A 24,034-nucleotide genomic window follows, 5' to 3' on the forward strand; every position below is an offset into this window, starting at 1 on the left:
CGAGCCTAATTGTTTTTTGAGACAGTCTCACTGTGTCACCCTCGGTAGAGTCCTGTAGTGTCACTGCTCACAGCAACCTCAAATTCTTGGGCTTAAGTGATTCTCTTGCCTCAGCCTCCCAAATAGCTGGGACTATAGGCACCCGCCCCAACGCCCGGCTATTTTTTGTTGCAGTCGTCATTATTGTTTAGCTGGCCCGGGCTGGGTTTGAACTCACCACCCTCAGTGTGTATGGCTGGTGCTGTAACCACTGTGCTACAGGCTCTGAGCCCAGTATGTTGTTTAAAGTTATCCCTGCTTGGTAAGCTACAGGGAGAGGCAAGAGAACGGCTGGGACACAGCTCACAGTGGGGAGGGGCATTGGGGCGGCACCTTCTGGTCCCTAGGAGGAGGCAGTGGTGTTTGAGCATTTGCTGTGGTGTGTTCCCAGAAGAAAGGAGATGCATGTTTTATGTGTATGCATCCGTGTCTGCGTGTCCTGTGCATAATGTCTGGGTGTACATAGCAGGATTGAAGTTACCGTTAGGAGCCCTCGAGAACTGTCTTTTTTTATAACGTGCACAGTTCCTGGAGGTACTGCAGCCTCATGGAGTGGGCAGAGCAAGCTGCTGGGCCATTTCCCTTTTCCAAACATCCATTTAAGTACTTTCTATTGTGTACTTAAAAAAAAAAAAAAAAAAGTTGATTTGTCAGCTTGAAACAAGTTTCATTGCTTAAGCTGGGTGGTAAGTACGTGATTCTTTATTATTCCATTTTTATACAGGCCTTGTCCATATTATTTGCACTATCAGAAAGCAGAAACCACTTAAAGCAGGTAGGGAGAGAGTACCTCTTGGGCCTTTAGAGGGCCAGGCCTGGGTTCCATGGCAATGGGCTTGTTTCAGGTTGCCCATGGAAGTGGGGTGAACTCAGGGAGCCCCTTTGCAGGTGACTTGTGTGATGGGAGCTTAGAGGGGCTGCTCTCAGCTGTCCCCTCTCTGCTCCAGCCTGGCCCAGCCAGGCATTCCCTGCCTCTTCATTCTCAGGGCAGTTGGTGGCATAGGACAGTCCTTTGGGTGGCTGCCTCACCTGGCAGACCCTGGTGTGGCCCACAGCTTCCTTTCCCTTCTCACCCCAGCAACCAGAACTTCCGAGGGCGTTTCTGAGTCCGACCCCGCCTTCCTACAGGTGCCAAGCCAGCTGCCTCTGTTGACCCATGGGGCGTGCCTCCCGGAGCCAGCACACAATCTGTCCCTAAGAGCTCAGACCCCTGGGCAGCTTCACAACAGCCTGCCCCCAGTGGTGGGAGGGCAACTTCTGATGCCTGGGGTGCAGTCTCTACCGCCAAGCCAGTGTCTGCCTCTGGTGAGACCCTCAGTCACTCACTTACTACTTGCACTCTGAGAGCCCCTGAGCCCCTACTGCCCTTTCTGTCTTCTGGCTCCCCACTGCCGTTTCTGTCTCCTGGCTCAGTTCTCTCTCTACAGGAGAGAGAGAAGTCCTATCCTCTGCGTACATTGGCTTCTCTTCCACTTAGCCTGTGTCCCAGCTCCCAGGCCTCTGCTCCGAGGGAATTTCCCAAGTAGGCTTGAGAGAGGAGGCTACTCTGGGCCCATGGGTCCTGTCCTCACTCTGGTGGTCCTGGGAAGGCTGGCCCCCAGGCACTCCTTCAGATGACATCTCCTGGTGTCCTGACCTGACTCCATGAATCTCCTTCTGTTTGGGGTGGGGGTGGCAGAAGCAGTGGCGTGGGCACTGCATGTTGTGCACTGGGTGACCTGGGCCTGTCTTGCCCTCTTTGGCTCTCAGAGTTCTTCCCTGTGAGGGGGGTGGTGGGAGAGGAAAGGCCCTGTTGCTGGCCAAGCCTGGGGCATGTGCCATGTGCCTGCAGTCACTGGCCTCTGTGTCCACCAGGGTCCTTGGAGCTCTTCAGTAATCTGAATGGTACAGTTAAAGACGATTTTTCTGAATTTGACAACCTCCGAACTTCAAAAAAATCAGGTATGTAAAGGTGCTGGTGGTCTCCACAATATTCTGTGTATTTGACCAGCTCAGCTGTTGTAGACACAAACAGCTTTCACACTGACCAGCTTCATGCATTTTCATTGTATTTTGATCCTGGGAACCTGAAGCTTACAGTGCTAGAAATTCACACATTGACAGTAAGCCCTGCCTTTGAGCACAGTAGTTCAGTCTCTGACCCACACCATCACCCCCCAGTCTGGACCTCCACCTCCACCCCCCCAGTCTGGACCACCACCTCCACCCCAAGTCTAGACCACCACCTCAATCTCCACCCCCTAGTCTGGACCACCACCTTCACCTCCACCCCAAGTCTAGACCACCACTTCAGTCTCCACCCTCCAGTCTGGACCACTTCCTGCATCTCCACCCCACATCTGGACCACCACCACCACTTCCATCCCCCAGTCTGGACCACCACCTCCACTCCCCAGTCTGGACCACCACCTCCACCCCCACGCCCCAGTCTGGACCACCATCTCCACTTCCACCTCCTCAGCCCAGGGTCTCCCAGCCACAGTCTGTTGCTGCATTAAAAAAGAAAGAAACAAAAGCCAAGAGCAGTGGCTCATGCCTGTAATCCTGGCATTCTAAGAGGGTGAGACAGGTGGATTACCTGAGCTCACAAGTTCGAGACCAACCTGAACCAGGGCCAGACCCCATCTCTAAAAAAAAAATAGCCAGGTGTTGTGGCAGGCACCTGTAGTCCCAACCACTTGGGAGGCTGAGACAAGAGAATCACTTAAATTGAAAAGTTTGAGGTTGCTGTGAGCTAAGATGTCACAGTACTCTACCAAGGGTGACTAAGACTAAAAAAAAAAAAAAGCCAGGTGTGGTGGCTCACACCTATGATTCTAGCACTCTAGGAGGTCAAGGCAGGTGGATTGCCTGAGCTCAGGAGTTCGAGACCACCCTGAGCAAGAGCAAGACCTCATCTCTAAAAATAGCCACATGTTGTGGCAGGCACCTGTAGTCCCAGCTACTTGAGAGCCTAAGGTAAGAGGATCACTTGAGCCCAAGACTTTGAGGTTGCTATGAGCTATGATGCCATGGTACTCTACCGAGGGCAACAAAGTGAGACTCTGTCTCAAAAAAAGGGATTCCACATGTCTCTCTGCAGGCCGAAGAACAGCCTCACCTGCCCCTCCATGCCTGGTCCCATGCCCCACGCTCACCACGTGTGTGTCCTTGTTTTATAGCAGAATCTATGGCTTCTATTCCATCCCAAAACAATGGAACCACAAGCCCTGACCCCTTTGAGTCTCAACCCCTGACTGTTGCCTCAAGCAAGCCCAGCAGTGCCCGGAAAACACCTGAGTCCTTCTTGGGCCCCAACGCAGCCCTGGTGAACTTGGACTCACTGGTGACCAGACCTGCCCCACCAGCCCAGTCCCTCAATCCCTTTCTGGCTCCAGGTAGGCATGCATCCTCACTGTCATCCAGCTGCTTGTTTTGTTTGAGAATGGGTGTGTGGCAGGCGGCAGGGGGGTGTCCCATGGCTTCCCACATGCCATCCATGGCCAGGAAGGAGTGGAGTTGGCCATGAGCCCCAAGACCAGCACTTTGACCCTCACCAGGCCTTGTGGGTATCCAGTGAAGGGAAGGAGGAGGGTGGCCAGGAGACAGCCCCTCTCCTCATAGTTGAGATGGCCAGGCAGAACTGCCCAGGGTACCCACACAGGGAGGCCCTCAAGGGAGTGGCCAGTTCGGGGGAGGGGGCGGCTACCAGGACCCCCTCCTTTGGAGGAAAGTATAAAAATTCTAGGCTCCATTTGCCTTTTCCTTTGACTCCCTTTTTTGGTGAATTACTAAATTTTTGAGGGCTCTGAGGGCACAGCAGAGATCAGAACACACAGTCTCTGCCCTGGAGTTCAGAAAGCTGCATCTGTGGTGGGAAACTATGGCCCTACCTTGAGCGCTGAGCCTCTGCCCCCCCCTTCCTGCTCTCTCCTCAGGTGCAGCTGCCACCTCAGCCCCTGTCAACCCCTTCCAGGTGAACCAGCCCCAGCCGCTGACGCTGAATCAGCTGCGGGGGAGTCCAGTCCTAGGGACCAGCACATCCTTTGGGCCTGGCCCTGGGGTGGAGCCCATGGCTATGGCCTCCGTGACATCCATGGCCCCACATCCAGCTCTGGGGGCCAGCGGTTCTTCTCTGACAACAATGAACATGGTGGGCAGTGTGGGCATCCCCCCATCGGCAGCTCAGGCCGCTGGCACAACCAACCCTTTCCTTCTCTAGTGCCCTGGGCCTGGGACCCACCCCTGAGCAGGCGCCAGGGCAATTGTGCTAGAGGATGCCGAGCAGGGGTCCTGGTTTGTGGGACGGGCCTGAGCGTTTGGGGTGGGAGGTGTTAGGGCCTTTCAGTTCCAGCTTCCTGATAACAGAGTTGTCTTTACAGCCCTGACACTCAGAGTTAAGAGTAGCGCACAAGCCTTCTGAAACAGGCCCACTCACCTGCCCCAGCCTGGCCTGCTCTTACCACCTCCTCCCAAGCGTCAGGTCCTCTCAGGGCTCCTCTGAGGCCTTGGTGAGGAGGCAGAGTTGTCAGTGTGGCCCTTGCCCCAGCCCTAGGGATGCCCCAGCAGTCCCAGTGTGGATGGTGTGAAGCACTGGCTCCGTGAAACACTGACCGTTTGGGGACGTGGTTGTGCATATTTTATTTTTCTTTGACTCGTGTGTGAGTTCAAAGTAAACGACACCACCGTGGACAACTCTTGAATTAAATCCACTAGAGTGAGCTTTAAACTAATCTGAGCATAACCCTGCCACGTGGCTTTATGCTTGTATACGTTTGCACATATTTTGTTTAGTACAGTTTCATATTTGAGTTTGCAGAATTATCTAATAGTCTTTTTTTGGCTAATATTTTTATAACGTGGTTCTTATTTAACTGTCTAGTTTTGATAGAATTTACCAGGTCTGGCTGAATTAAGATATTAGCACACATCATTTTAGTGGTTTAAATCCTTTTATTTATGGTTTTAACTCTAAGAAAAGTTTAAAAAGATGTTTGGATGACAAGAAAAAATGCCTTATGGAAAAACTAAAGCAAATTCTTTATAGGAAAAAATATGGGAATTTGATTACACATAAAAGATGATGTTTATTTAAAAAAAAAAAAAACTACAACAGCAACAAAAAGTCTTAGCCTCCAGCTGCCTTTTCCTTTCTTTAACTCCCTTTTTTGATGAATTACTAAACTGATTGACTTCAGCCTTTTTGGCTAGATCCTGAGAGAGAGGCTGTTTTTCTTACTTATACACCAACATCTTCAGCATTTAAAGATAAAAATCTAACGTATGAACGTGACTCACAAATTTTTATCAACTAATTCCTTTTGTTAATTAAAGGCATGCAGGGATTAACAAGGACTTCTGTTTATAACAGAAATCTGAAATAGAAGAAACATCTTTAACCTTGCGTGTCTGTGCTGTCCTGTCTTAATCCACACTCAGGTTAAAGATGGGGATAATGTGGAAAGGGCATTTGTCTCAAGGGTGGGGGGATGCTGCTTCTATGTCTGCAGCTCCCTGGGGAGCAGTCCCCAGGCTGAGACGAGGGGTGAGGGACCAGGGCTGGCCCTGATCCACCTACCTGCTAATTCTAGACGTTATTTTTAAATTGCAGACTTAAAAATAGTCATTTCTCATTTTGGAGATGTAGAAAAAAGTCATTCTCACAAGAGATAGATTTTTTTTTTTAACAAACATGCACTAATATTACCTCCTTTACCCAACCTCCTACTGTTCTCATCCCACCCACCACTGAAAAAAAAGTATTAAGTCACGAAGGCCAGAGAAGACTTGTTAGTCCCCAGGGAAGAGACGGTCCCCACCCTGTGTCTAGGTAGCTTGCCTACTGGGCATTTCTGGCTCCTTTTCCACTGTGTGGACTTCTCACCTTCAGCTCCAAGGGCAGCCGACCACCTGCCAGCCCCTCTCCAATTCCAGAAGGAGATCTGACCCTTAACACTGGCACTGGGAAATTTAAGACTTAAAAATAGTCTCTGGGATGCCAGGAGGACATGCGTGGTCTGAGTGAAGATTGACTACCTGTGATGTCCCCAAGGCTGTCCTCTCTGGCCCCAGGAGCCACTCCTCCACCAGAACCAGAGGATGCAGGAAGGTGCAGGAAGGCTGCTGCCAGAGGAAGGCGGGGGCCCGGTGGGGTGTGGGATCAGGGTGCTCGCCCACGTAGGTGCTTTCCCTCCAATGGTGCAGGGCCTGGACCAGCCTTACAGGTCAGCAGACCAGACTTGACTTCTTGGGGTCAGTGATTCTTTTGTAACAGACAAGCACTCTTCCTAATGAGACTTCAAGGCCCCACCATGACAGCCCCGCTCCCTGGTCCTAGCACAGGCCATCCTGAGTGCACGTCGTCCCTGTTGCCTGCTGCACTGATCATGAAGCCACTGGCCACTGCCATTGTGTTCCCTCCTGACCGGCACCGCAAGGGAGGAAGTCACTGGGGCCGGCAGCTGGTTCTGAACTTGTGTTGACTGTTGATACTTATTTACTGTATAAATATAATTTATCATTTGTATCATGATGCAGTTTCTGGGTGTGTCCTTCCCTCGCCTCATCTTTTACCCCACTGTGCCACAGCAGAGGGGTGGGACAATGCAGGAACTTGGCCTGCCATTAACGTGGCCACTGGCCTGGTGCTCATGCTGAACCTCAGGGAGAGGCTGGAGGCTGCCTGTGCCAGGCTCTGTGGTGGTGTCGGCGCAACGTGCTGGAGTCAGTGTTGGCTGCAGTCCTTGACCCCTTCTGCTTTGAGCAAGGTGGAAGCAGCAGTGTGCCTGTGCCAAGGCCACAGAGGTGCTGCTCCAGGAGAAGTTGCCGCCTGGCAGCTGGGGCCCCGGGGCATGTGGAGAGAGCTGCCGCCAGCTGTGGGTTCCTGAGGGGAAGTGCGTGTTGGAGGCACTAATACTTGGGTGTCCTGCTATGCAGCTTCATTGTGATGACAGCTGGCTGGCACAAAGGGTCTGTGTCCCCTCAGAGCCTCTGATGAGAGGACAGTGGCAGCTGGAGGACGGGGGTACGCAAGGCAAGGAGGGGCAGCTGGGGAGATGGTGATGGGAGCGTGGGCAGAGAGGTCCTGAGGGGCAGCCTGGGAGGAGGCCAGCTGTGACAACTGCTCCATGTGGGCGCCTGGCTCCCAGGGTCACCAAGGACAAAAGATAAGCTCAACTCAGAGGTCAAGGGCTAGAGCAAAGGGTGCTATGTTCAATGCAGGCGACAGGAGAACGAGAGTGTGGGATGCTCTGGGCAGCACTATAGGCACAGGTCTGCGAGCTTCAGTGGCTTAACACATTTGTTTCTCACATCAGTGACTGAGGGACCCAGTCCCTTTCAGAGGAACTGCATGCGTCTTTGACAGATCACCCTGAGGGGTGCTGTGAAGGGGAAGGTGGGGGATGAGCCAGGCCTGGAACTACATGGTTGCCACCTGTGTTCCAATGCCAGGGTCAGGCCCTTGGCCCTGTCCACTTGCTCAGGAATGGGGGAGTGCAGGCTTCCCTTGTGGCCAGGGGAATGAGAAGTGAGATTGGTGCGAACACACTGTCAGACACTGCCACAGCTGGCCCTCTGGCCGCCAAATAATTGCGCTCCTCCCCTCACAGACGGTAAGGTCCTGTCCTCTCTCTGCACCCAGAAGTTCAGGGTCTCTATGGAGTATAGAGCCTCCTGCAAGGAAAACGTAGCCTGGAGAGAAGAAAGACCCCATATCCATGCTGCCTCCCACGGGAGTAGTCTCCCCTGGGAAAAGCAGAGTGAAATGCTCCTGGCAGTAGTTGGTCCTTGGCAGTGCTGGAACCCAGCAGCACATATTGTGAGGTTGTCCTGCCCCAGGCTCTGCCCTCTGTAGGTGGCCCAGCCCTTCTTGTGTCCCTGTCTGTGACCATGAGTGGGGGAGAGAATGCTCTGCTTGGGGATGGCCTGGCTCCTGCTGCACAGGGGTGGTTCGAGACTGAGTCTTGAGCTAGTCAGGGGTTTCAATCGAGGCTTATGGACCCTCTGGAAGCACAATTCCCTCACAACATGGGCAATCCACTGGCCTCAGTACTTCCGCATACAGTAACTTTGGTTACTGTATAATAGGATTAATAAGGACTTCTGTTTATAACAGAGTGTTCCTTTGGTGACCCCGGTGGACCTTTTCTCCCCGTGTGCACCCCCACTGGATGGGGCCAATGAGACGTCAGCAGGCATGTTGCTAGCAGGGGCTCGTCCCATCGCGTGTCCTGCTGGCAATGCAGCTGCCATGCTGTGAGGTCAAACATGTGGAGAGGTCCTGTGGGGGGACCTGAAGTGCTCTGGTCAGGAGCCCCAGCAGAGCTCCCAGACAACTGTCACCCGTACAAGTAAGCCTTCTCCAATAGTCAGCCCCAGCCGACAGCATATGGAGCAGAACCACCCACCTGAGCCCGGTTCCTCCTAAATCATGAGGGATGATAGATGGTTAAACTGCAGAATTTCGGGACCGTTTGTTACACAGCTACTGATGACAGAAGCACATGTAAAATTCTTGGCTTAGACATAAAACTGCCTTATTTCCTTGCTGCCTTACTTTGTACTTCTCTCATTCTGTGAGCGTCAAGAAGCCATCTGGAATCATGATGAGGCGGGGGGCACCACCCCCTTAACCCTGTATTTAGCAAAAGGCTGAGTTGCTATGTTCATATGAGAAGTTTTGTTATGCCTTTATTGCTCAAAGCATTTTCAATCCCTTCTCATTTGAGTTCTAGAAACAGTCTACCTCCCCAACCTTTTAATGCTAAAATTTTTTTAGATTCTGTTTGTTACCTTTCTGCTTGCAAACTGCCAGTGCTTCCCTGATCTCCTTTTGACTGAGAACTTTCCACAATGCAGTGAACAATAGCCAGTTCACACTGCAGTCCCATGTCTGTTGCTGTGCCCTAGAGCTGCTGGGGAGCAGGCACATAGCCAGCTCCCCACTTGGCACTGGAGTCTCAGCTAATGTCTTGTTCTTGCACGATACAGACTCCCAGATGTTTGGTCCATGATGTGGATTCCTCCTGCCTGTCATACAACTGCTAAGCCAGTGCCACATACATTTGTGTGCTTTTGTTTTGGTTATAGCAGAAACCCACTTCTGGTACCAATTTCCATTTTCAGTTAGAATAGAATATACTACATGGGAACAAATAACCACAGACTTTTAATGGCTGAACATAATGAAAGTGTGACTTCTCACTCACAGAAAGCCCGGTGGTGGTGTTCTTGGCTGCTCTCCTCCAAGCTGGGACTCAGATCTCAGCTTGTCCCTGGTGGTGCTGCCTCACTCTGGTGGTGCTGCCTCACTTTCTCGCCCTGAGTAGAGAGTGCTGTGGCGTCACAACTCACAGCAACCTCATACCCTTGGGCTCAAACGATCCTCTTGTCTCAGCCTCCCAGGTAGCTGGGACTATAGGCACCTGCCACAATGCCTGGCTAGTTTTAGAGACAGGGTCTCTCTCCTGCTCAGACAACCCACCTGCCTTGGCTTTCCAGAGTGCTAAGATTACAGGCGTTGAGATTGAGTGAGACACCACACATGAGCCAGCAGATGCAGGAGCTTGGGAAATACAGTTTTATGGCATGTCCAAGGAGAAAAAGGAAATAGTCCAGTGAATAACAGCTTTGTGGCAGTAGATGACAGCATGGACAACAAATGAGGGTGGACATGGAGGCTGTATGTCCCGATTGCCCACTCTCCACCCCCAGTCACACACATCCCTTTGGCCTCCTAAGCTCACTGCTCGACCCCTGTCTTGACTGGGCAGGAGTATGAGGAGCCTTCTGCATCATTGGTGATGTTCTGTGCATTCCTCAAAACTCAGCACATAGTACTTAAGTGATGCACTATGTAGATGTCCCTTCTAAAGAAAGCAGTAACTACAGACAGAATTCTAGCTGTTAACTGCTGAAATACACAGAAGGTGCTGTCCTGATGTCTGTGGTTCACTTTGAAATGCTCTAATAACAAGATGGGTGGAGGAAGGGATGCATAGTGGGATCGCTGTGAAAATGCTAAATAGCAAAGTGGTGAAGGCAGACTCCACTGTGAAATTACCTCAACTTTTCCATGTTTAAGTATCTTAACACTGAAAAAAATTGGACAGGGCCAGGTGCAGTGGCTCACGCCTGTAATCCTAACACTCTGAGAGGCCAAAGTGTGTGGATCTCTTGAGCTCAGGAGTTTGAGACCAGCCTGAGCAACAGTGAGATTTCATCTCTAAAAATAGCCAGGTGTTGTGGCAGGCACCTGTAGTCCCTGCTACCTGGGAGGCTGAGAACAGAGAATCACTTAAGCTCAGGAGTTTGAGGTTGCTGTGAGCTATGACACCATGGCACTCTACCAAGGGCAACATAGTGAGACTCTGTATCAAAATAATAATAATTTTTAAAAACAAAAAACATTTGACAATTAAACATTGGGGAGAGGGTGACCAACCCACCCACATCCAAGCCACTGACAGGCCACACTAACGTGGCCCAAGCTTAAACATGGCCGTGATGGGCTAGAAGTTTCAGGATAGTGATGGGGAAGGCGGCCAGTAGCCTTGGTGGGGGAGGATGTGGAAAGAGGCAGAGGACTGGAATGGCATGTGGGGATGCAGGGCTTTTGCGTTTTGGAGTTGTCCTGTAACACCAGGGCATGGTGGAGGCTGGCGAGAGTGGTTGTGTGGAGGAGGAAGACTCAAGATGGAGGTGGAAGCCCGTGGGCTCAGCACCTGTGAGAAGCCAGAGAGCACTATGTCTCCACAGGGAGGTGTTCAGCTGAGGGGCAGGGTGTGATAGGGCTGGCCAAGAGAAGGCAGGAGGGAGTAGTGTCAGCAAGCACAGTGTGTTGAACTGAGACTTGGCCAGTATGCAGGCCCTAGTACTCAGTGGGAAGCTGAGGGGAGGGCTGAGGTTCTGCCAGGTGGGTGTAAAGGCAAGCAGGGCCTGGGTGCCCAGGATGTATACCAGCCAGTGTGTGGACGTGATGGCCAGGAATTCCAGGATGGTGGAACGAGGCACCTAGAGAGAGAGGGGCACCACTGAGTGGGAAGGGCCTCTCTGCGGTATGGGGAAGGGCTGGGTTGAGGGAGGTACACGTGGGTCCAGATCTTGGAGGCAGCGCAGTCACCAGAACAGGAAGTGCAGTAGGCCATAGGAATGGATGGTAAGGTGTTAAGGTCAAGATTGTTGAAGGTGAGAGGTTGAGGAAGAGGCTGAGCTCTTAGAAGGGTGAGCTGAAGCTATGGCTTGGACAGTGTGTTGCCAAGAACAGCTGGAGCAAGATGGTGAGCAGGGTGGTCAGGCAGGGCTGTGGGGGATGTTGATCGAGGGGATGATCTGATGACTTGGGCTGCCGGAGGCTGGGTGGGAAGAAGGAGAAGGGTTCTAGAAACAGTAATGGTGGGGCAAGGGCATCTCCCAGCCCATAGTCCATGGGGTGTGGGAGGTAAAATACTGCTTTAAGAGGGCTGCGAGGGGCAGAGGCGGTTTCAGTAAGGCCAGAGAAAGTGGTCAGAATCATAAGGAATTTGCTGATGACCAGGAGTTCCAGAATGCACAGTGATTTAGACACAGGATGGGAGTGCCCTAAAAGCAAGATAAAAGGCAGAAGACCGCTGGGCGCAGTGGCTCACACCTGTAATCCCAGCACTCTGAGAGGCCGAGGTGGGTCTGAATTTATGAGTTTGAGACCGGCCTGAGCCATAGCAAGACCCCCATCTCTAAAAAAAATAGCTGGGTGTATGGTGGGTGCCTGTAGTCCCAGCGACTTGGGAGGCTGAGGCAAGAGAACTGTTTAAACCCAAGAGTTTGAGGTTGCTGTGAGCTATGATGTCACAGGACTCATCAGAGGGCAACAAACTGAGACTTTTTTTTTTTTGAGACAGAGCCTCACTTGCTTACCCTCAGTAGAGTGCCATGCATCTTAGCTCACAGCAACCTCAAACTCTTGGGTTCAAGTGATCCTCTTGCCTCAGCCTCCCAAATAGCTGGGACTACAGGTGCCCACTACAATGCTCAGCTATTTTTAGAGACGGGGTCTCCCTCTAGCTCAGGCTAGTCTTGAACTTGTAAGCTCAGGCAGTCTACCCACCTTGGCCTCCCAAATTGCTAGGATTACAGGCGTGAGCCACTTCACCTGGCTTTTTTTTTTTTTTTTTTTTTTTGAGACAGAGGCTCAAGCTGTCGCCTCAGTTTTTCTATTTTTAGTAGAGACAAGGGTCTTGCTTTTGCTTAGGCTGGTCTTGAACTCCTGAGCTCAAGCAATTCACCCACTTCAGCCTCCCAGAGTGCTAGGATTATAGGCGTGAGCCACTGTGCCCGACCAAGACTGTCTCAAAAAAAGAGGCAGAAGAGGGCGGCGCCTGTGGCTCAAAGGAGTAGGTTGCCGGCTCCATATGCCAGGTTCAAACCCAGCCCAACCAAAAACTGCAAAAAAAAAAAAAAAAAAAAGGACAGATTCACTTTGGATGGTCTAAGGGCAAGTTCCATGACTCACAGGGCAGCATGTAGTGGTCAGGTCGCTGGCCTTCAGGCAGAAGCTTAGAGCCAGCCATGCCGTATCATGGCTTCCCTTGAATTCCATGAGGATAGTATCCAGGCCAGGGCACCATGTATGCTGAGGAAAGTTCTGTGGTGGGGCATGGAGAGCTCACCTGACGTGACCAGGGACATGGCAGGGCCTTTGCATAGAGCAGGTGAGAAGGTCCAGCTGTGGGCCTCCCACAGTGTTGATGAAAGGACTCCGCTCCCAGAGGGGCCAACACCACTTCAGAGGCCAGGGTGTTGGGCTGTGGGGCTTGCTAGAAAGCTCGGTTCCAACCAGCAGCCCCCACCCTGCCAGGTTTCCACCCCCTGGCCTTGGACTGCAAGGGGGTCAGGCATCAGGCAAGCTGGGGTCTGAAGTCCCCAGGATGCCTCACCATCCAGCTCTTCTGACAGGATTCTCTCCTTCCTGTCAAGGGCAGTGGTGGTGGACATGGAGAAGCTGGAGGACTGGTGCCAGGCACTGAACAAGTGATCCTACTGAAGCCTGAAGTCCCTGGTTTGGGTGCAGTGTCTGGTTCAGGGATGGGTGTGTTAAGGTGCAAAAATGTCACACAGCTGCGAGCAGGAGAGCCAGGTTACGTCAGAGCTTACGTCCCAGCTGCTCCCACCCACACAGTGCCCCTGCAGGGGTGGAGGAACAAGCAGGTCTTGGAGGCTGAGACAGCAAAGCCTATAGCCCCAGTGGCCTGCTCTCATTGGGAAGGTGCTAAATGGGACAGAAGGCAGCCACAGGCCTGAGGATTCTGAAAATGTAACTTTATTATAAAACTGTTCTGTCCTCCGAGCCCCCACCTCCAGAAAGACAGCGAGTGCTGCCCAGCCAGAAGTAGGGTGGAGCAGGGGGAATGATGCCTTCAGCAAGTGGCACCCTGGGGCACGCTGGGCACCGGGATGCTGTGTGTGTCTGCAGGCCCAGTGTAGTAGCCCAGCTTCCTCATGTCCTTGGTCACCACGTTGAAAAGGAGGGTGACAAAGCCCTGAGAGCGGACACGGGTCACTGGGAACAGAAGGTCAGTGTCAGCCCAGCTCAGCTGTGCATACAGACCCTGCTGCTTTGGGACTCTCAGCCTCAGCATCCTCTTCTGTAAAGTGAGGACGACAGGGCCTGACCTGTGTCCCTCATGGCTGAAGCAGAGAGGAGAGACATGGCAAACCCTCTGTTCTCCCACCAGGCCCTCATCTGGGAAAGTCCCTGGCAGGTCCCTGGGCACTGGGCCCACTAGTCCCACCCAGGCTCCAACATGCACGTGGGGCAGGGACACCATGTTTTACCTTCCCGGCCTTCACCCTGAGCCACCACCTTGGGGTCTCTGTACTCGGGACGCCGTCCCATGAACCAGCTGAGAACACAGGAGAACATGGGTGAGCAGGGCCCCATGCTGCAGCCTCAGACCCTGACGTGGCTCTTCTTGCTTCACAGACCCACATCCCCCCTCTAGGGGCCCAGCCCTGGGCAGAGCCTTCCTGAGGCCACCTGAAAGATGAGGTGGGCACTGAAGTGCTAGTGCCCCTTGTCTGAGCTACATGGCCAGAGGCGGCCCAGCAGGCCCACCCCCTCTCTCCCGTCTCCTTGGCAGGGCTGTCCTGCTTTTCCATCCTAGTTTCCCACAGGTTTGATTCACTAAGGGCTGAAAGCTGAGGGAGATTTGGGGCTGGGTGGGGTGCAGCCTGAACCCAGACAGAAAACCCAGCAAGGTGATAAGCAGCTGCAGTGGGGGAAGGGAGTCTCTTCAGGGAAGGAGGCTCAAGAATCCGTAGGGTGGCAGAGGGGCCAGGTCTGGGCTCCCCAGCTTTTCCTCTTAGCAGCGTGGGATCCAGGACATGTCACTTCCCATTTCTGAATCTCAGCCTTGCCAACTGTCAAGTGGGGATAATAATAGCACCTACCCGTGGGGCTGTGAGGTGAAGGCACTCTGTCAACTGCCATATAAAACATTACCCTTCCTATGTAGGCAGTGGCCCCAGGATGCTCTGCAGTGACAGACACTTGTTGGACTCCACAGGCAGCCCTGCTTAAGTCAGCCCAAACCTGGGGGGCCTAGAACAGCCCCCCCACCAGCTGAGCCAGGCTCGACACACCCATTTGAGCCGGAAACAAGGAGCACTATTCCCAGCCGGATGGGTCCCGCAGCCTTGGGGGTGGGGGGTGGCTCGCAGGTTAGACCAGCGCCACCTCTGCTCCACAGCTCCTGGGACACCAACCTGTGAGGGTCCTAGAGGTAGCAGTGACAGCACATGGCCGTCCAAGCCACAGCCCAGCCCTTCCTGCTGACAAGGGCCACCCTGGCTTGAGCCTTAGCAGACTGGCACCAATTCCCACCCCAGTGCTACCCCGCCAAGGGAGGGGTGATGAGTGAGGAGGGCAGGGGAGAGGCGGGCTCTCAGCTGGGCCTGGGCAGCACAGTGAGGAAAGAGGCTGCCCAGTAGGTGGGCCACAGCCTCTGCTCCTGTTTCTCTGTCCTAGGGCAAGGCTCCTTCAGCCCACCTCATGGTGGCTACGTGAGGACTGCGGCACTGGAAAAATTCCAGCGGACAGATCACAAGTGCTAACACACAGAGTTGCCATCCTCACTGCACTTCTGCCTCTCAGCCACTCACCACCAGGGCAGCCTGCCCAACAGGGTGGGTGAGGGGAGGCCGACCCTGAGGGCAGGGGAGAATGATCCAGGCAGGGGGCTGGGCAGGAAGGACCTAGTGGGCTGGAGAAACTGAGGCAGACGGAAAGCAGGCACAGTTGAAGTTAATCCTAACGGCAAGGGCATGTGCCAGGGCAGGGGAAGGCACGGCCTAAGTTGTGTTTTAGGAACACCATTTTTGCTACTGTGTCAGGTCCTAGTCCTTGGGAACTATGAATGTGACTTCATCTAGAGCAGTGGTTCTCAACCTTCCTAATGCCGTAACCCTTTAATACAGTTTCTATGGGTCACGCCCACAGGTTGAGAACCGCTGATCTAGAAAAAAGGTCTTTGCAGGTGTCATGAAGCCAAGGAGGCTGGGGACACGGCCTGGATTATCCAGGTGAGCCCCAAAAGCCATCACGTGTCCTTACAAAAAGGGAGAGGCGGGAGATCTGACAACACAGAGAAGGTAGCCATGTGACCTGGAGGCAGAGGCTGGGTGATGAGGCCACCAGCCACCAGACTCTGGAAGCAGCTGGGGAAGGGATGTGGCCCTGCCAATGCCTGATTTTGGCCCAGTGATATGGATTTTGGACTAATGTCCTTCAAAAAAAAAATTGTGAGAAAATAAATTTCTGTTGTTTCGAAGTTTCAGATGTAAGCCACCAAGTCTGTGGTATTTGGTTGCAGCTACTGGAAACTAATATGGAGACAGAGTGTGTCATGGGCAGGCCCGTTAGGCTGAGGATGGATGGACTGGGAGAGTAAACAGGGAGTCCCTGGAGGGTGCTGGGAGGGACAGGGGAGTCGAGATGCCCCCAGGTCTCTGCCTCATCAGGGAGTCTTTATGGATACCACATCCAGGAAGAGTTTGCCAGTCAAACTGCTTTCACTAACCAGATGCTGCCTTGCCTGAACAAGGCCCCTCCAAAGACCTGGCGACGGCCCCTGGGCTGAGCACACGCATGGGCCCAAACCTGGCTGTTTTGCAAGCCACGGGCCTAACTCTGATGGTGAGGGACTGTGGCTTCAGTGAGCTCTCCCCTACAGGCTCACGGAATGGGAACATCTTTGCCAGGACAGCCACATAGACTGTCAAAGCCCCCAGACATGCACTGCCCCACTGCATCCCTGATAGCCCTGGGGGTTGGATGCTGTCACCTCCAGGTGGCAAAGAAGTCTCTTTCCACATGGTAGCCTCCCCTCCCAGAGGGGATTCTAGGTTAAGGCCAGTGCAGAAACACTTGTCCCTCCCCTCCACAGGCCTCAGAGCTTAGCACAGCACCCTCAGCGCTAAGACTCAAAGTTGCCCCTCTGCCCAGCAGGCCCCTGGCCAGGTCTCATCCCGATATTGCCCAGGCTGGCAGGGGGCTCTTGCCAGCTCAGCCCAGGAGCCTGAGTGGTTCTGCATCTCCTCGCAGCTCACTGACCTGCAGCTGAGCTGTATCAACAGACACTTCCAGGCTAAACCTCAAGTTGCCCAGCCAAGGCCCTCCAAGCTCCCACCTGCCTCCCTGCCTTCTCCCCATATTCCCTCTTGCTTACCAGCCATACTGACATCCTGGCTGCTCCTAACGTGCAGAGCCCATGCTCTCATCAGGGCCTGGCACATGCTGTTCCAAGTGCCTGCTCATCCCTAGTCTCTGCTCAAATGTCAGCTCCTCTCAGAGGCACTTAACGACTGAGCAAAGCTACCCATTATCTTTACTGCTTTATGGTGTTTTAGCTCATATTGCTGTATCATGTTTACTACTTTTAACCTCATAATATGTCCTGTTTCCCCAGCAGAGAAGTTTTTCCTCCATTCTATGTGACACAACGACTTTTGACTGGGCACATAATAAAGGGCAGAATGCAACAGCCATTTCTCCTCTAGGTCAGGAGGGACTAGGGGTGAGGGTGGGAAACTCACCTTGTAAACTTCTGCAATTTAGATGTAGATTCGGGGACAAACATAGGGATGGTCCTTTTGTGCCTGAAACAAATGTTTCCACAGACAGAGGTGCAGAGTTTCTGAGCCTCTAGCAAGCAATAAGCAGCAACACATAGATGAGGCCGGAGCAGCTGCAGCGCAGCCAAGTCAGGGTCATTGCAGCAAATGCAAACCACACCCGAGCACCACTGAGCCTAGGAAAGTCCTGAGCACTGGGAGACAACAGTGACCACCACCAGCCCAGCCCAGCTTCACAGAGGTCAGAGTCCATGAGGGTCCACACCACCCCGTCTGGTGTGTAGCTGGCAGCACGAGCCTTGCCACCCTCTGTATGGGTTTCTTCCAAAATCAGGCTGAAACACACCCTCCATGCTGAGCTGCCCAGGCCCCTGGGGACCCCAGAGCATTCACAGCCTGAACCCAACACAGAAGATGAGGTCCTATCTGTACCTAGAACAAGCCGTGCTGATGGTACCTGCGTCCCAAGCCAGCATGGCCCAAAGAAAGAGAGGCTGGGGACCAGGAACCTGGTCAGAGTGAGGACCTACCGGCCAGGTGAGAAGGGCACATGCACTGCCCCATAGCCTCGGACCACGTCGTTCCCGAACACGTCTGGTCCATACACACTGAGCACAATCTGTGGCCCTGGGGAGGGATAAGGCAGGGGTTGGCAGGGAGGGAGACACAGCAGGATGGTGCCCACAGCCCAGGGCTACAGGCTTAGGGGAGGGCAGAAAGAGGGATGGGAACCCAGATTGCACCCTGGCCCTTCCTGTGCCTCCACTGATGCCCAGGCAGGCACTCTCCACCACCCCCCTCACAGCTGGGGAGACACAGCCAAGATGTTGTCCCCACTCTGTCACTTGATGGACACATAGGGGAGGCACCAGGCCCAGCTGTGATCAGAACAGACTGAGGGCCTGTCTGCTCTCCAAGCTTCCTTTCTGCTGTAGTCACAGTCAAGCAAGCACCACATGGGCTCATGAGACTGGGGGGCTTAATTTGTGGGTATCTAACAGAAGTTAGAGAAAGCAAGACCCCCTGGGCAGCTTCCACTAAAATTAACAAATGTAGCTCGGCGCCTGTGGCTCAAGTGGCTAAGGCGCCAGCCACATACACCAAAGGTGGCGGGTTTGAACCCAGCCCGGGCCGCCAAAACAATGACAGCTGCAACCAAAAAAATAGCTGGGTGTTGTGGCAGGCGCCTGTGGTCCCAGCTACTTGGGAGGCTGAGGCAGGAGACTCACTTGAACCTAGGCATTGGAGGTTGCTGTGAGCTGCGATGCCATAGCACTCTACCCAGGGGGATAGCTTAAGGCTCTGTCTCCAAAAAAAAATTAACAAATGTACCTGTTTCTATTAACATCAGGGGACCTTAGGTGCTTTTACCTCATCAGTCTCTCTGTCCTCTACAGGTAGAGGAGAAATCATTACCCCAAGGGACATGTGAGACAGTGAGGCCTCGGGAGGGCCTGGAGCTGGTCTGCCAGGCTCCAACCCTGCCACCCAGGGGACCCCAGGAAAGTTACTAATGTCTGTGCTCCTCAGTTTCCTCATCTCTGAATGAGCATTAGTATCATGCTAATACTTGGCATAGCACCTAATGTGCTCAGTAAGTGTTAGGCCAGGTTTATACCTTCCTGTCACTACACCCCAGCAAAGGTGACCACGCTTGAGTTTTATGAAACCAACTCTTTACCTTCCTTTAACGTTTCACTGCCAAAGAATGCCATGGTACTTGAGTTTTACCCATGTTTCTGTAACTTTAGATATAGGGAATCATAGGATAGGTGTGGGGGCTCACACCTGTAGTCCCAGTACTTTGGGAGGCTAAGGTGGGAGGATCACTTGAAGCCAGTTTGAGACCAGCCTGAGCAACATAGTGAGACTTTGTCTTTACAAAATATTAAAAAATTAGCCAGGCATGGGTGTTGCCCATGGCTCAAGGAGTAGGGCGCCAGGCCCATATATTGGGGGTGGTGGGTTCAAGCCTGGCCCTGGCCATAATTGCAAAAAACAAAATTAGCCAGGAGTGGTGGTGCACACCTATAGTCCCAGCTCCTTTGGGAGGCAGAGGCAATAGAATCACTTACGCCCAGGAGCTTGAGGTTGCTATCAGCTATGATTATGCCACTGCACTCCAACCTGGGCCACAAAAGAATGAGACCCTATCTCAAAAAAAAAAAAAAAACGGACTCATATGGTATACATATTTTTGTACTTAGCCTCCTTAATTCAATATTATGTTTGTGAGATGCACTCAGATGGTTTCACGTACAGGGGTTTGTTCATTTTCAGTGCTGCATAATATTCTATCAATGGACTAGACCAAAATGGCTGTGTATCTAATGCAGTGGACATGCAGGCTGTCCCTCCTCTGGGCGCTATGGCACAGTGAGGCACTGAGCACTGCTCTTGGCACACTCCACACACTTCTCTGGTGGGTATAGTGCCTATGTTCCCATCTTACAGCATGGTTGCATTGCCAAAACTTGGCATTATCAATCTTTTTTTTTTTTTTTTTGTAGAAATAATCTCACTTTATTGGCCTTGGTAGAGTGCCATGGCATCACACAGCTCACAGCAACCTCTACCTCTTGGGCTTAGGTGATGCTCTCACCTCAGCCTCTCAAGTAGCTAGGAATACAGGCACCCACCACAATGCCCAGCTAGTTTTGTTGTTGTTGCAGTTTGGCCGGGGCCAGGTTTGAACCTGCCACCCTTGGCACACGGAGCCGGTGCCCTACCCACCACTGAGCCACAGGCGCTGCCCAGCATTATCAATCTCTTATTTTTTATTTTTATTATTTTTTGAGACACAGAGTCTTACTCTGTCACCCTCAGTAGAGTGCTGTGGCATCACAGCTCACAGCAACCTCCAATTCCTGGGCTTAGTGGCAATTCTCCTACCTCAGCCTACTGAGTAGCTGAGACTACAGGCACCCACCACAACACCCAGCTATTTTTTTGTTGCAGTTTGATCCGGGCAGGATTCGAATCCGCCACCCTTGGTATATGGAGCCAGCACTCTACCCACTGAACCACAGGTGCCGTCCTATCAATCTTTTAAATTTGAGCTATTTTAGTGAGCTCACTGTAGCTTTAATTTGCATTCCTCAATTTTTTTTTCCTAAGATTGAGACCTTCCTGTTTCTTGGTCATGTGGACATCTTTTGTGAAGAACTTGCTCAAGTCTCTTGCCTAGTTTCTCTTGCCTAGATGGTCTTTTTCTTTGCTTTTCTTTTTTGAGACAGTCTGTCACGCTGTGTAGAGTACCATGGTGTCGTATCTTGCAGCAATCTCAAACTCTTGGGCTCAGGCAATCCCCTTGCCTCAGCCTTCCCAGTACCTGGCACCTGCCACAATGCCCAACTAGTTTTTCTATTTTTAGTAGAGACAGGGTCTTGCTCTTGCTAAGGATGGTCTCAACCTCCTAAGCTCAAGCAATCACCTGCCTCAGCCTCCTGGAGTGCAGAATTACAGCTGGGCGCCACCACACTCATCCTTTCCTTACTGCTTTACTGCAGGCGTCCTCAAACTGCAGCTGCCTCGGACATTTATCCAGCCCGTCGAGTGTTTTTGCCGCCCCTGCATGTCCTGCTTAGCAGCCCACTCATCCCGGGGCCCACAGTCTGGCCCTCCAATGGTCTGAGGGACAGTGAACTGGCCCCCTGTTTAAAAAGTTTGAGGACCCTTGCTTTACTGTATGTATGTAGGAGTGCGTCTTTTCACTTTTAACGATCCTTTAGATGTACAGAAACCTTTGATTTTAATACAGTCAACTTCATTTATCTTGCTCTTTAAGGAGTGCTCTTAAATCTTTCTTTACCCAGATACCATGGCTGTAGTCACTGATGCTGACTCCCTGATGCTTTATGATTTTGCCTTTCACGCCTAGATTTTCATTCCCATCAGAAATCAACTTGTTATGTATGAAGTCAGGCTTAGTGTTTTTTTGTTTTTTTTCTGTGTGTCTGGTTGTCACCGCACCATTTACTGGAAACACCCTCTTCTCCCTGCCTGCTCAGCTTACCACCTTTGTCCTGAATCAACACGTACTTAGGTCTGTCTGGGGCCTCTCTGGATTTGTTACCTATCTAGATTGTCCTAATTACTGTGCTTTATAAGTGAGGCTTGATAGCAAGTAGAACAAGTTATATTTTGATATAAAAGAATATATTTTTCGGGCGGTGCGTGTAGCTCAGTAAGTAGGGTGCCAGCCCCATATACTGAGGGTGGTAGGTTCAAACCCAGCCCGGCCAAACTGCAACAAAAAACAGCCAGGCATTGTGGCAGGTGCCTGTACTCCCAGCTACTTGGGAGGTTGCCTAAGCCCAAGAGCTGGAGGTTGCTGTGAGCTGTGACGACACCTCACACCGTCTCTAAAGTGAGACACCGACTCTAAAAAAAAAAAATATATATATATATATATATATGTATATTGTTGTTCAAATTTTATTTATTGTTGGCACACAAAGTGACTGGGTTTTGTACCTTATATCCAGCAATCATGCTAATCTATTAATTCTCATAATTTATCTGTAGATTATTTTGATTTGATTTTGAAATTCAATATTATGATGTCATCTGTGAATAATGACTACTCTTTTTCCTTTCTAATTCTTTTATCTTTTACTTGTAGGATGTTGATGGTGATAACAAGCATTCTCATCTCAGAAGGAAATCTTTCAACCTTCCCTAGTAAAAGTGATGTTTAGGATTCAGCATGGTGGCTCACACTTGTAATTCTAGCACTCTGGTAGGCCAAGGTGGGAGGACTGCTTGAAGTTAGGAGTTCGAGACCAACCTAAACAAGAACAAAGCCTCACTAAAAATAGGAAAAAATAGCTGGGTGTAGGTGGTCTCACCTACTCCAGAGGCTGAGGAAGGAGGACTGCTTGAACCCAGGAGTTGAGGTTGTAGTGAGCAATGATGATGATACTCCATTCTAGCCTAGGTGACAGAGCAAGACTGTCTCAAAAAAAATGTTGTCAGGCCAGGTACAGTGGCTTGTGCCTGTAATCCTAGCACTCTGAGAGGCTAAGGTGGGTGGACTACTTGAGCTCAAGAGCTCAAGATCAGCCTAAGCAAGAGCAAAGACTCTGTCTCTACTAAAAATAGAAAAATTAGCCTGGCATTGTGGCAGGTGCCTGTAATCCCAGCTACTCAAGAGGATTATTTAAGCACAAGAGCTTGAGGTTGCTGCAAGCTATGATGATGCCATGGGACTTTACCCAGGGCATCAGGGTGAGTCCCTGTCTGGGAAAAAAAAAAAAAAAAGGTGGGGTGCAGTGGCTCATGCCTGTAATCCAGCACTCTGAGAGGCCAAGGTGGGTGGACTGCCTAAGCTCATGGCCAGTCTGAACAAGAGTAAGAAACCATCTCTAAAAACAGCTTGGTGTTGTGGCAGTCACCTATAGTCCCAGCTACTTGGGAGGCTGAGGCAAGAGAATTGCTTGAACCAGGAGTCTGAGGTTGCTGTGAGCTATGATGCCATTGGTACTCTACCAAGGGTGACAAAGTGAAACTCTGTATCAAAAAAATATATATATATACATTGGGAAATGTTTAATCTTTTTGGTTCGAAGAGTTTTTGTCTGTAAGCCTGGCATTATTTCTTCCTTAATTATCTGGTGGAATTCACTATGAAAACATTTAGACCTGGAGTTTTCTTTGTGAGAAAATTTCTAATTACAAACTCAATTTAACAGACAGAGGACTATTCACATTCTCATTCTTTTTATGTCAGTTTTGGTAGCCTTATTTTTCTAGGAATAAGACTAGAGTAGTTGGAATTACAGGCACCTGCCATAATGCCAGGCTAATTTTTCATCTCACTTGCCAATGTATTAGTAAAAGTTGTTCTTAATATCTTTTGACTCTCTATAAGATCTATAATTATGACCTTATTGATCCCTCCCATTTCTTTTCCTTTTTTTTTTTTTTCTTTTTAGATGGAGTCTTATTGTGTCACCTTAAGTAGAGTACTCTGGTGTCATAGCTCACTGCAACCTCAGACTTTTGAGTTCAAGTGATCCTCCTGCCTCAGCCTCCCAAGTAGCTGGGACTAGGTACCCACAGCCCTGCCCAGCTAGTCTTTTTCTATTTTCTATTTTTAGTTCTTTTGCCTCTTGCAGGATTCCAGTCACATACCGCAGGCTTCCTATATTCTATGTCTCCTACTCTCTCAACTCTATTTCTATTCTTGTATTTCAATGTAGATATGTTCCTTTGACCTAGCTTTAGGTATACAATTACGTCTTCAGTTGTGTCTCATTTGCTGAAATCCTAGTTTTGGTTATTATATTTTTCAGTTCTATAATTTGTTAGGATTTTTTTTTTTTTGAGACAGAGTCTCACTTTGTCACCCTTGTAGAGTGCTATAATGTCATAGCTCACAGCAACCTCAAACTCTTGGGCTCAAGCAATTCTCTTGCCTCACCCTCTGGAGTAGCTGAGACTACGGGTGCCTGCCACAACGCCCGGCTAGTTTTTTGTTGCAGTTTGGCAGGGGCCAGGTTTGAACCTGCCACCATCAGTATATGGGACCAGTGCCCTACTCACTGAGCCACAGGCACCACCTGTTAGAATCTTTTTAAAAACATCAAATGCTCTAGTTCTCTGCCATAATTGAGTATTATATTTTCTCTTTTGATCTTGGTAAGAATGGATCTGACAACTCCAGTATCTAGAGTTCCTCTTTATCTCTTCCAATTTTTGGCTGGTTTTCCTTCAGCTTATCTTGATGTGCCTCTTTACTTAATATATGCCAGATGTTATATTGAAAACAATAGATAAATAATTTGAAGTTTACTATTTGCTTACCCTGGGTAGAGAGCTGTGGCATCACAGCTCTCAGCAACCTCCCACTCCTGGGCTCAAGCGATTCTCCTGCCTCTGCCTCCCAAGTAGCTGGGACCACAGG

At 51.1% G+C, this 24,034-nt stretch overlaps 2 protein-coding genes across 4 annotated transcripts in view; one reads left to right on the plus strand and one right to left on the minus strand.

Moving 5' to 3' along the window:
- The window catches only part of EPN2 (epsin 2), an 85,162-nt gene extending 78,612 nt beyond the window's left edge, over window positions 1–6,550 (plus strand). For both annotated transcript variants that reach the window (XM_012806075.2, XM_012806077.2), the window contains 4 exons: window positions 1,168–1,344; window positions 1,894–1,980; window positions 3,201–3,416; window positions 3,957–6,550. In XM_012806075.2, coding sequence (XP_012661529.1) covers window positions 1,168–1,344; window positions 1,894–1,980; window positions 3,201–3,416; window positions 3,957–4,240 — 764 coding nt within the window. In that variant the 3' untranslated portion in view covers window positions 4,241–6,550. The remainder of the gene's footprint in view (window positions 1–1,167; window positions 1,345–1,893; window positions 1,981–3,200; window positions 3,417–3,956) is intronic.
- Window positions 6,551–13,326: 6,776 nt separating this feature from the next.
- B9D1 (B9 domain containing 1) overlaps window positions 13,327–24,034 on the minus strand; it is an 18,000-nt gene continuing 7,292 nt past the window's right edge. Inside the window, exons 4-7 of one of the 2 annotated variants that reach the window (XM_003791238.2) lie at window positions 17,658–17,754; window positions 17,089–17,151; window positions 13,831–13,898; window positions 13,327–13,555 (exon numbers count right to left, since the gene is read on the minus strand). In XM_003791238.2, coding sequence (XP_003791286.1) covers window positions 13,413–13,555; window positions 13,831–13,898; window positions 17,089–17,151; window positions 17,658–17,754 — 371 coding nt within the window. In that variant the 3' untranslated portion in view covers window positions 13,327–13,412. Of the gene's footprint in view, window positions 13,556–13,584; window positions 13,684–13,830; window positions 13,899–17,088; window positions 17,152–17,657; window positions 17,755–24,034 lie in introns of those variants that run through there. The other variant, XM_023514009.1, reaches the window with a different exon arrangement.

This window comes from Otolemur garnettii, unplaced genomic scaffold, assembly GCF_000181295.1.
Source record: "Otolemur garnettii isolate 467f Iridium unplaced genomic scaffold, OtoGar3 scaffold00046, whole genome shotgun sequence".
Lineage (NCBI taxonomy): Eukaryota > Metazoa > Chordata > Mammalia > Primates > Galagidae > Otolemur > Otolemur garnettii.